General features: G+C 37.2%; 1 protein-coding gene across 1 annotated transcript in view; it reads right to left on the minus strand.

The window, feature by feature from the left end:
• LOC115225511 (leucine-rich repeat-containing protein egg-6-like) overlaps positions 1-13,910 on the minus strand; it is a 72,441-nt gene that overhangs the window by 35,553 nt on the left and 22,978 nt on the right. The window contains exons 5-6 of the mRNA XM_036513861.1: positions 7,771-7,842; positions 1,308-1,379 (exon numbers count right to left, since the gene is read on the minus strand). Coding sequence (XP_036369754.1) covers positions 1,308-1,379; positions 7,771-7,842 — 144 coding nt within the window. The remainder of the gene's footprint in view (positions 1-1,307; positions 1,380-7,770; positions 7,843-13,910) is intronic.

Here is a 13,910-nt window from a genome sequence, read left to right on the forward strand (position 1 = left end):
AATCATGCCTGTTGAGATATTCTCTATGCACAAGAAGACTGCACATGGAGACAACATGATCAATGGTTTCATTTTGTTGTTTACATACAAGACATGCTGGTTGACTGCCGTTCTTTAATATAGTAGTTTCTTGTAGGTATGCCTTGATCTTGAGCTGCTATATTAAATCTGTCTGTGTCTGAGTCTAAGCCAGAAAACACTAACCATTGATGGGTAATGGCTTTATCCACATCGGTACTATTAGCTCTCTTTGGGTATTTGCCATTGAGATGTTTTCTTTGACATTTATCTGTAAGAATATCTAAGTCAGATTCTTTGTATGTACTTTCATTCGTTTAGCTTTTTCTGAGCTTGCTTCTAGTAGGTCTAATTCTGGGATTTGTTGTATTTGGAATTCACTTAGATATTCCTTTGCATGTTTTGTTACTTTGTATGACACTTTCTTACTTTCGTGCTTTGAGACTAGTTTTAACATCCAGTCATGAGAGTTGTTTTGGTAGGTGTTTCGGTCAATTGTGTCACTCTGCATTGTTAATTCCAGTTGTAAATGTTACGGCCACCCTCTTTTCTTGGCAGGTAAAATCGTTCTACATCTTCTTTAGGGTGGTGCATTCTATGCATTGTCAACTATTTTCATATTTTTCTGTCAAGATTACATATTTCGATAATTGACCAGTTAATGATATTGAAACTGTAAGTCACGCCTGGTATAGCAAAAGTACTGATCACTTCGATCCTGTTTCTTGCATTCAGCTCTGTCTTGAATATTGCTTTTAACCTTCGATAATATTCTATTCTGATCCTTTCCCTCATCACTGAATATTTGATCATGTCCATTCAAATACCGATAAGTACATATATCTCTCCGCTGGTTCTAATTCCTTTATGACATTCTGCGGGATGTTTCTGTCGTTTTTCCTTTGATAAATGTAGCTTTTGCTCATTTATCGAGGTAAAATTGCAACGTGATATCATCAAAGAATTGTTTAGTATCTCCCGCCCAAGACGAAACATTAAAGGACTATATATTTATCCACACATTTCAGGAATAAATATACATATGACTATACACGCACTTTTCACAATATACCAAACAATGATGTAGAACACAAAGACTTATGAAAACGCACACCGTCACACACAAACACACTCAACTTACACACACTCACATACATATATATATAGAGAGAGAGACAATGTGAGGTAGAGAAGGGCAAAAGAAGGTTCAGAAAGAAAGATGGAAAGATATTAAATTTGAGGAAATATATACTCAGGAAGAAAGTATGAAAAAGACTAGTTCAACTTACACTTCAAATAAGTATGGAAGATTTGCAAACGATCCATTTTCAATTTTCACGATTGCATTATTGGATAGATCTCTGAAAGGTAATTCATGAAGAAAAAACATAGAAGTGATTAGTCATATATTTCAAATATTATGTCCAATGAATTAGCTGCTGAGATAGAAGAAAAATTAGTAGAAGTGAGACATTTTGGTGAAGACGATTATGAAAATGATAAGTGAAGATTATGAAGATACTAATGAAGATGTATGGCATTGTGTTGAGTGATGATGAAAGCGATAATTATTATGATGAGGGAATTAATGATAACGGATTTGGTAGTGATGAAGTTGTTTCGGTCTGCTGGCATTGCATCTGTGGTTCCAGATTATGACATGGATGATGATGATGGTGATGATAACGATGATGATGATAACGATGATGGTGTCGACCACCACGCGGACGCAGACGATGATTATGATGACAATATTTACTGATGGTGCTCTAAATATTTGGAATGATGATGATGAGGAGGATGACGCTGATATGCAAAGTTGAAACTATAACAAAATAGAAGGATGAGAATAGGAATAAAATTAACGACGAGCAGTAATTGATAAATGAGATAAAAAGGGTAAAGAAGATTAAACTAGAACTGGAGACAGGTATCTATCTATCTATCCATCAATCTATCTATCTATCTATCTATCCATCTATGAATCTATCTATATATCTATCCATGAATCTATCTATCTATCTATCTACCTACATATCTATCTATCTATCACTTTATCAATATATCTATCAATCGCCAGATAGATAGGTAAACACATACACACATATACCAATATATATATATGTATATATTTTTATGTTTGTATATATATATATACGTGTGTATGTGTATGTAACACGTTTATACATGTACTTTTTTCAGTAATTAGACAATGGCCATGCTAGGGCCTTTATTCGAAGCAATCGAGCCCAGCATTTATTTGTTGAAAGACTTGCACTTATTCTCTCGGTGTCTTTTGCCGGACCACTAAGTTACAGGGTGTGAAACATCAACATTGGTTATTAGGTGATCTTGAGGGAACACAAATATATACATAAATCTGTCTATATTCGTGTGTCTGTGCTTGTACTAGCACTAACCACTTTCCAACCCCCAGACAACAAAACATCATCTACACACCCATACACAATCGTCCACACACCCACACACTACAGACGCACACAGCTACGCACGCATACATCCACACATCATATTCATTAGCCCCTCTCAACACACACACACACAATTGCACATTCTTACATACACAACCGCACGCACACCATTGTTTTGGGATCTCCAGTTGTTTATTATCTCCCCGACTCTCTATCTCTCCCATCTCTCTCACTTTCCCACTCTCTTACTCTTCCTTTCTCTCGGTCTCTCCCTCGCTTTCTCTTACTCTCTATCTTTATCTCTCTCTCTCCCATTTATAAACAACAAAAGATCTTGAGTAAGTTGAGAAATCAAATATTTAGAAAGATCAATCATAAATATCAGGCAGTAACAACGGAAAGTTCTGCTTCAATGCAGACAGCAAAACACTAACATTTAAAAGGGACAGACGAACTTGCGAGCTGAATAAAAATAAAAAAATATTGGAAACCCAAGTTTGAAGGGATAGAATCTGAGGATAGTAGAGTCACCATGGCTGGCATTTCATAACGATGGACAGCAACGCATTGACAGTTTAACGGCGGGCGTAAAATTTTGAACTTGATGTAAAAGAAAATTGGTAAACACCAATTTTTTAAGTGATTCTTTCTCATGACAGTAGACTCACCATGGCAAGCATACAAAACTTCTTTATCATGGACGGCAACACATTGACGATTAAAAGGCTGGCGCAAATTTTTTAGCTTGATGTAACAGAGAATTGCTAAACACCCGCTCCTTTAAATTTTAATCCTCTTCCAGCCCCATTTAGACCCCTTTTCACATTTTGGTTAATATAACCCGATTTCATTTGGGTCTTCTGGGGCCACATTTTATAAGATGAGAAATTTTGTCCTAGATGTCACGCCTTTCATTTGAGGAAAAAAAATAGTTGTCATGCAAACTTGCCAGCACTTTTAACATAGGTGTGCATATTTTCAGCTCAACCGACCACATAATGCACACATTATATATATATATATGTATATTTGTGTGTATGTGTGTGTGTGTGTGTGTGTGTGTGTGTGTGTGTGTGTGTGTGTGTGTGTGTATGTGTGTGTGTGTGTTGGAGTCTGATACGTGAGCGTTGACGCTGAATTCGACTGGTAAGCAGGTAATCTTGTCTTTGTTGAAATAGTTGTGAGCTGCTGGAGTTATTTCTCTGACGGGTAATAGGAATTTCCATATCCTCCGAGGAAACGAACTGTTGACCCAGACAATTAGAATTAATTTTAATAAAAGCATCAATTTAAGAAGAAATAATAAAGTAGTAAAAAATGAAAATTTAGCACGAAATATTTGCAGGGTTCTAAATAAATGTTAAAATGTAATGGATACGAAAAACCTATGTTATCACCAGAACACGAACGCACGTTGGTGTGCTCTGTTTGTATTTGCTCAATCGGCGCGTCGACAGGCAGACAATAGAATGCGATGGCGAGATTCATAATATTTGTTGTCATGTGTTGGTTGTGGCGATGATAATTCTCTCTATGAATGCAGACAGATACATAAGTGAAAGTTATGGGAAGGGAGGAAATAGAGTGAGTGATAAAGTGCTGGGAAGAGAGGAAATAGCGAGAGTGAGTTGAGTAAGACAGATACATTAAAGAACGTGAGAGGACTTGTCAAAGTATGTTTTTGTCCCTATCAGCGACACCTTTTAAGATAGGGATTTCTAAGGTAGCCCACGGGTATCGTCACCTCATTTTACATGTCCCTGTAAATTTTGGAGTCAATCAGACGGGATGTAGTGGCCTTGAAAGCGATCCAAACGGTGGAAACGCATTTCAGTTTTATATATAGATTTATATAGAGAGATTTTATATATAGATATATATATATATATATACATATATATATATATGTGTGTGTGTGTGTGTGTGTGTATGTGTGTGTGTATAGATAGATAGATAGATAGATAGATAGATAGATAGATAGATAGATAGATAGATAGATAGATAGATAGATAGATATTTCATGCTTGTGTGTCCATTTTTCTTGATGACCTTAATTCATTTTATCGCTACCTCTTTATTTATTTATAAATAAATTTAGATATTTTCCCCTCCGTTGAAATGCAAAACTCTACGTAACACGGAATTCCAACAATAAATTTTGTTGCATTTAAACCGTTCTTTAAATGCACTTGGTTTAAACTAATGATTGAGTATTATGATTTCGTTAGTTTTAATATTAACATTGATATTCATGAAATCTACGTCCCATGGAAATATAAATTGAACTTGATGAAAATTTTGAATGTTGCAGCATAAATTCCAATTTCTGTTTGTTTAACCGTTAAAAGAGCTATAAAGAATCAATTAGAATTAGGAAGGTAATAACTTCTCCATGTGAACTATATATGAAATATATGTGAACTTATATATAAGTAAATGAAGTGGTAGGGGAAAAGATTTAAGCTCAGGAACACAGATACACACACACACAAATATGAATTATATACATATAAATTTATATATATTTCTACACAGAAACACACTCTAGAGAGAATAAAGGGTCTACCAAATACACTGCAAGTGGCGCTGCCACCGACGAGATTGAATTTTGTCCGCTTCTCCAACGGTAAACACGAGGATTGTTTTCATTTTTGCATGCTTTAATGACAATGTCTGACATATGGGCGAATGAGCGTAGGTGCAACGTGGCAACGGAAAACAATTTGGTGTTGATGAATCAGGTGAGATGCGTTCTCTTCGATTCTAAGCAGATATTTGCGGCCTTTAGGGAACACTACGTGCATCAGTTTGTGGAGATTAGTGGTCCATTGACTATGAAGCTCTTAACCGTCTACGTGGACGGCTTGCGGCAACACTCGAATGAAACCACGCCGTTCTACAAATGGTGGAAAATTGTTGCGGTATTCGAGATGCCGGGTTAGATGTCGCCATGGCTTGAGGATCAGCCTTACGCAGTTTAAAATTATTTGCCATAAATAGCAGTGAGTGCAATGGCAGGTGTCTACAACAAAGGGAAGAAGAACGAGATGATTCTTAGCCCTGATAAAAGGTGGGGTCACGGCAATGTCGAGAAAGAACTCGGTCCTGTTTCCAGAGGCTGGATCGCAGTAAACTACAACAACTTTTGCTTGTTGGAACCATTCAATTCAACTGGAACTAAGAGGTCCTGGCGAACAGGCTATAAGCAGAGAGGTAGTGTGGTGGAGAATACAGAACGGTTGAAGAGAGAGTGATAATACGATCAAACTCTCATCGAAGCCTTAAAATTCCATTTAAAATGACGTTGAGGGTGGAGTGACAGAGAAATCCACACCACCCAAGTAAATATAGTGAAAAGTGGGGGAATACTAAACTGCACCTGTGAGCTGAGTCATACCGAGGAAGATGGAGTACTGGTAGTCGTAGTCTTGACGTAGTCTTTCTTTACAACATCTGCCATAATGGCATGGGCGATCCTAAAATTACTTGAGTATTTTATGACTGGGAGTCACATGAGTTTCAGCTTCGTCAGTCAATAATATTGGCCTTACAAGCAGGTATTCCTCAGTCAGTAGCGGTTACTTACTATTCGTCATCTAGAAGACAGTGAAAAACCTGGGGAAGGTGTTCAAATTTTACCGGAGTGACACATAATCTAATTGTGAATGCAACAAGGTTTCTTAAAGGCGACTATCTACAGTGGACATGTGATGTCTCCCGGTAATTTTAAGACCTGGAGTAAAATATAGAGCATCCGCCATGGATCACTTGGCAGTTCTAGGTACATGACATTTCAATATCCTCATTGAAGAGAAGGAAGCGATTTCCTATGAAAACGGCTGAACAACGTAGTCCTGAGTGGAAAATACAATTTGAAGCACTTCATAAGCAGCCTCAGAGAAAGCTTGGTTCTCTGTGATTAGATGTTGCGTTAGCGAGGCTTTCGGTACGAGGGCAATACATCACGGAATTGGAGTGCGGTGGAGTATTTCTTGGCTTCACAGGTATGTGATGAAAAGCCTGATTTGGGTAGCGCCACAACACCTCACTGTGACAAGTGGCAAGAAAGATTTAGTAAGTTACTGAAAAAGAAAGATGTGTATGTCTTACTACTTTCATACTAATAGAGAGTCTATGCTATTTTGTTTGTCATCTAACCTTATGGTTACTCTTATTTTACGAGAGTGGCAGAAGCTTCTGCACGCTCTTTCATCCTCACGTGGGACATACAATTTATTTATATCTGCCTCTGGGAGATGCATGTAGTGTATTGTGACAGAATTGCTTTGTTTTGATTCGGTGATACACATTTCATTCGTGGATTATTTTATGGTATCAAAGCTCCAGCCTAGACGACCTATATATAAGGTATTCATTGCATCAGTCTTTTCTTCAAATGGAAATAGGTTTTTGTGGTGGCGGCTCATAAGAATGCGGTGTGACACGAGAAATCATATCAGCACATTCAATAATAGAAGAGACTTGCCGTAACAGTTTTAATATATCGACGGAATTAAATGCATGAAGATAAGGAAAAAAATGCGGTGTTTGGGGATTTCATGAAGGAGATGACCATAATGATGTTCAAAGAATATGAGTTTGTTTTAAAACTTAAAATTAAACACATAGTATTTTACGTAGGGTATGGGCGGTTCCCATTAGCGCTATCTTTTGAGTTGCTGCCATTTTGGGGTTTCCTAGTGTCTGAGAGAGGTATGATTCAGGCCTTTTGCTATAATTCCTCGGGCAACTTCGATCCTGTTTGTTGCATTCAGCTTTGCTTTGAATATTGCTTTTACCCTGCGATAATATTCTATTCTGATCCTTTCCCTCATCACTGAATATTTGATCATGTCCACTTCAACTACCGATAAGTACATGTATCTCTCCGCTGGTTCTAATTCCTTTATGACATTCCGCAGGATGTTTCGGTCGTTTTCCCTTTGATAAATGTAGCTTTTGCTCATTTATCGAGGTAAAATTACAACGTGATATCATCACAGAATTGTTTAATATCTCCTGCCCAAGACGAAACATTGAAGGAATATATATTTATCCACACATTTCAGGCATAAATATACATATGACTATATACGCACTTTTCACAATATACCAAACAGTGATGTAGAACACAAAGACTTATGTTCACGCACATCGTCACACACAAACACGCTCAACTCAGATACATATATATAGAGAGAGAGAGATAATGTGAGTTAGGGAAGGGCAAATGAAGGTTAAGAAAGAAAGATGGAAAGATATTAAATTTGAGGAAATATATACTCAGGAATACAGTATGAACAAGACTGGTTCAACTTACATCTGTTCTAATTTCGGAAGATTTGCAAACGATCCATTTTCAATTTTCTCGATTGCATTACGGGATAGATCCCTGAAAGATAATTCAAGAAGAAAAAACATAGAAGTGATTAGTCATATATTTCAAATATTATATCCAATGAATTAGCTGCTGAAATAGAAGAAAAATAAGTAGAAGTGAGACATTTTGGTGAAGACGATTATGAAAATGATAACTGAAGATTATGAAGATAACAATGAAGATGTATGGCATTGTGTTAAATGATGATGAAAGCGATAATTATTATGATGAGGGCATTGATGGTGACGGACTTGGTAGTGATGAGGTTGTTTCGGTCTGCTGGCATTGCATGTGTGGTTTAAGATTATGACTGATAAGGATGGTGATGATGATGATGGTGATGATGACGATGATCATCATGACTATGATAATGATGACCACTACAAGGACGCAGATGATGATTATGATAACAATATTTACTAATGGTGCTCTTAATATTTGGAATGATGATGATGAGGAGGATGACGCTGATATACAAAGTTGAAACTATAACAAAAGAGAAGGATGAGAATAGGAATAGAATTAACGACGAGCAGTTATTGATAAATGAGATAAAAAGGGTAAAGAAGACTAAACTAGAACTGGAGACATGTATATATCTATATATCTATCTATCCATCTATCTATCTATCCATCTATCTATCCATCTATCTATCTATTCATCTATCTATCTATCTACCTACCTATCTATCTATCTATCACTTTACCAATATATCTATCAATCGCCAGACAGATTGGTAAACACATACACCCATATACAATATATATATATGTATATATTTGTGTGTGTGTCTATATATATATATATATATATGTGTGTGTGTGCGGGGGGGGGTGAGGTGAGTATGTAACACGTTTGAACATGTACTTTTTTCTGTAATATGACAATGGGCATGCTAGATCCTTTATTCGAACCAATCGAGCCCAGCATTATTTATTTGGTGAAAGACTAGCACTTATTCTCTCGGTATCCTTTGCCGAACCACTAAGTTACTGTGTGTGTAACACCAACATTGGTTATTTGGTGATCTTGAGGGAACACAAATATATACTTAAATCTGTCTATATTTGTGTGTCTGAGTTTGTGCTAAAATAATATTAAATTTCATAGATCCGAACAAAATCAAAACCATTAATTCTATTTTTCCCTTTCCTTAAAACTATTAAGGCCATGATATGAGAGAGGTTTGGCTGTTATTTCCAGCAAACTGAAAAACCACACTGTTTTGTTCAACTGGCTCATAAAAAAACTAAAAGACGAACACACGTATATGAAAGTACGTATGCGTGTGTGGGTGCGTGTGTATGTGTCTGTGTGTCTTCTCAGATCTCCGACATCCTCCATCCACATGCACTCAATTTTGATATGTAGATACCAACGGTATCAGGGCGTGTATAAGTCTTGGAAAAATTACAAGAATCGATTCCAGATGAGAATGCGATCGATAAAGCCGTGGGAAATCGTTTTTCTTTGGTTGCACAATCGACAATATGGCGCTGATAGGGGTTGCTTCCCTTAACACCAAGCATGCATATTTCATACACAGTCCATCAATTTTCTATTTTCTTTTTCAACTACTGTTGAGTGACAAACAAATTTGCCAAACTCATTTAGTTACCTCCCTTTACAGTCTGAGGTGAAGCATCCGTCTTGGACGTAATCCGGTGTCCCTGCATGGATATACTCCTTGAAGTAGTTACTCTACAGTCGAACTTATTATTTTCATTTATTATGAATGGACAAACCCCAAAAAAATTTTTTTAGTCTATTATATAAAATCCGTTCTGTCTGTATGTGTGTGTGTGTGTCTTCTAGGATCTTGGGCATCCTCCATCCGATTGCGCTCAAAATAGATATGAAGATACCGACACTATGAGGGCGTGCATAAATCTTGAAAAAATTACAAAAATCGATTCTAGGTAAGAATGCGATCGAAAAAGCCGTGGGAACGTGTAGTTGTAAAATCGTTTTTCTTGGAATTGAGAATACGTCTATCTTTATTTCTTCTTCTGCTGGTGTCTCAACTTTAGATAAATCAGTGTTTCTCAAAGAGAAGACGTATGGGACGGTCAGACAAGTTGTTTGAGAAAATTTGGTTTAAATGTTTGACAACTTAGCACCGTTCATTTGACGGGGTATTTTGTGTATATATATATATATATATTTATATATATATATATATATATATATAATATATATATATATATATATATATATATATATGTATATATACATATATACGTCTATATATATATATTTATGTTTGTGTATATATCTGTGAACATGTGTATATATATTTGCGTGTGTATATATAGTATATATATATATACGTTTGTGACACATATTTACATATATATGTATGTGAGCATGTGTATGACTATAAATTGTGTTGTGGTTGTGTATGTGTGTGTGTGTGTGCGTGTGTGTTCTTGTGCGTGTGTGTGTGTGAGAGAGAGAGAGAGTGAGAGAGAGAGAGAGAGAGAGAGAGAGAGAGAGAGAGAGAGTCTGCATGTTTAAATCTGCCTCTCTGCCTGCAATTACAAAAATGTTATTGAGTGCAACGGAATTCAGTTTACAATTCAGATTCGTCATATTTTTTATTCATGTATAGATATATGTATGTGTATATAAGCATTGTAACTATGTGTTTGCATCTATGTTACCAACCTTAAGTGTTGCTCCCACTACATCTGTATACTGAAGATTTTATCAATGTTAATATAATAGAAACAATTGTAGGCTTTATAATGTGAAATCTAATAAACGCAACTGTCTCTATATGTATCGTTTGTTGTCAAAATGTCTTTGTTTCTGTCCGAATTCTGCCATAGGATATTTCAATTTATTTATCATACAGGAGGAATTCACCTGGGCGTGTATTCTACTTCTTATTACTGATGCCCAATTGTCGAATATTGTTAGATCTGAATCTCTGGATCCCCTTGGTCGTCCTACATGGCTTTCCCCGTATTGGGGAATTTTGTCTTTAATCGTTAATTGTTAATTGTTACGTTGTTCACATTAATTTATATAAATCACATCACAAACGTAAACCACAAACACTCATATCCTTAATCATTTTCATACCCACGCACGCACACACACACACACACACACACACACACACACACACATACACACACACAGACACCGTGAGGGTCTGTTAGAGATGATGAAAGAGAGAGCGAAGATAGAAGGGAAGACATTATATGTAGAAAGATACAATTAGATTAATAATATCAGGAAGATCAAACTTGCAACTTTTTTAAATTGGTGAGACCTTCGAACGATCCATGTTTAATAATCGCGATTTCATTATTGGCTAGATATCTGTAAGTTGGAAGAGAATTGGTAAGAAATGGTATAAAAATGATTAGTCACACAATTTTAAATACGCATATGTCTAATAAACTGGATGTAGATGTAGAAGAAAAGGAAGTAGAAGTGCAAAAATTAGATGAAGATGAAGATAATGATAAGTGAAGGTTATGATGATATTGATAATGATGACTTGTGACGAAGTTGACTGATGGTGACGATGATGCTAATGATGATGTCGTTTATGATGATGAGATGATAATGAATGTTGTGTTGAGGACGGTGATGGTCACATTCATCGCCATGATGCTTATGACGACAATGAAATTATAGAGGTACAAAAAATAGAATTGGAAGCGGAAATTACAAGAAAATTATGAAGTGAAATATACATATATATATTGTGAAGGATATATACAGTATATATGTATGTCGGTCCCATAGGGGATAATGCCACTGTTGTTTATAGCTCCGGGATGACATTTCCGCTAGCTGCCAAAGCGACACACCACTTGTGTCTTACTTCTATTTGCGACCTAATATTATGGTTCCCGTCGCTGGTGTTACGTAATAAACACAGGCCCTGATTTCTGGGTAGCAACTCGTTATCGAAACGCGGGTGTGTGTGTGTATCCCGTAAGGCTAGAGATGGCAATGGGTTTTTTTTCCTTTCGCAAATACTAATCAGACACAGACAGTGTGTCATTAGCCAAATGGAGAAGATGTCCACCTGGGGCTATAATCGGTTGAGTTGTCTGCTACATTAGCTTATACAGATGTTTTCGGCTTTTAAGGAACGCTTCGCGCAGCTCTTTGTGGAACACAGTAGCTCAAAGTCAGGGATGTTCTTTATTGTCTACCAGGATGGCTTGCCGCGACATTCGAGTGAAGATACGCTGTTCAGCAAAAGAGCAAAACAGCTGCGGAATTTCGAAAATTGATGAAGGGATGCCCTAAGTAGATGTCACCATCATCCTGACACGATTTATTCTGACATATGCTAGACATATTCGAGGCTCTTTCTGTAGATGACACCTGCAACGGGTAAGCAAAACAGGTGTAATGGGGTTTCTGAGAAAGACCTAGAGAAGGAGGACATTTTTAAAAGTGTCAGATGCATGATTCTGCTAAATGCAAACATTTCTCCAACTCGTCCTCTGATTCCAATGTGTTTCTGACGGTAAACAGTCAAATTCTTTGGAAGCATAAAACAAATGCATTATGTTCTGCTTAGTATTTCTTATTCAACAGGAAAACAGTAAGGGAAAAGATAATGAAGGAAATGAAAGGAATGAATAATTATCCGGTGACTCAGTGACAGAAAGATAGATATGCACATACCAACACTTATATAATATCCTTCCTATCGTAGGCACACGTCCTGGAATGCTGGCGGAGGGTGCTAACTGATTATGTCGAATCATCGATTACAAATAGATAAATAGTGAAGTCGACTTCGGTTGAATTTGAACTCAGCAATCAAAAGCGGACGAAATGCAGCTCAAGATTTTGTCCAGCGTGATTACACATCTACCAGCACGCTGCCTCAATCACATGCATAATATGAAACAATGATATCAACCGCAGGAGTTCATATTCTCGAGCATCTTCACACATTCACAGACACACATAGCAAGAGGATGGGGTTTAGAGAATGTTAAAAAGAAGGACGAGAAAGAAAGATGGGAATACATTAAATATTTAGAAATATAGTCAACAAAAATGTATCAGCGAGACTGATCCAGCTTACAAAGCCTTTAATCTGGATAGATTTTCGAATGATCCTACTTTCAAAATTGGCAAATGTTGGAATCCATGCAAAAGTTCTGCACTGGATTAAGTATTTCCTAGCGAATAGAACACAACATATTGTAGTCGATGGAGTCCACTCAAGCCCAGAAAAAGTCACCAGACTTTCTTGGGCCCGCTCCTCATTATAATTTACAGAAATGACCTTTCCAGTGTCGTACATTACTGCAAAGTGAAAGTTTTTGCTGATGACACTAAGCTCCAGCAAATCATCAATGAAGAAGCGGACCGAACTCAACTCCAGTCTGATCTATATGCTGTGAGTCAATGGGCAGACAAAAACAAAATTCAACGGAACGAGGGAAAATTTGAGCTGATGCATTTTGGAAGAAAGTCCACACTAAAGCAGCCATATTCTCTTCCATCAGGGGAACCGCTCACAGCCTCTAACAATATCAGAGACCTGGGCGTAATTGTTGATGAAAATCTTAGTTGGAGTGCCCACTTCAACAATTAGGTCGATATAGCTCGTAGGATGAGTTCCTGGACTTTAAGAACCTTCCGGTCCAGAGAACAAGGTGTCATCATACCACTTTTCTCCTCCTTTGTACGGACACACTCGAATACTACTGCCCACTGTGGTCTCCCCATACAAGAAAAAACATCTCGGGGATTGAATCACCCCAGAAGGCATTCACTAAACGAATTGAAGGCATGACTGCTCTCGATTATTGGGACCGCCTTAAAGCCTTGAAACTCTACTCTCTCCAGTGTCGCCGTGAGCGGTACATCATTTGTACGATGTGGAGAATATACCGCCAACTTTGCCCGAACGACCTGAGCATTACTTTCAAGGTTCATCAAAGGCTGGGACCACGGGCCATACGTCCCCTGCCCAATTCAGGATCACAGCATATAGCTACACTGCAACATAATTTATTTTCCTCAACAGGCCCTGCCCTGTTTAACATTGTGCCGAAAGAGATCAAAGAGGAAAAGGATCCAATCAACT

The sequence above is a fragment of the Octopus sinensis genome, linkage group LG27 (assembly GCF_006345805.1).
Source record: "Octopus sinensis linkage group LG27, ASM634580v1, whole genome shotgun sequence".
NCBI lineage: Eukaryota > Metazoa > Mollusca > Cephalopoda > Octopoda > Octopodidae > Octopus > Octopus sinensis.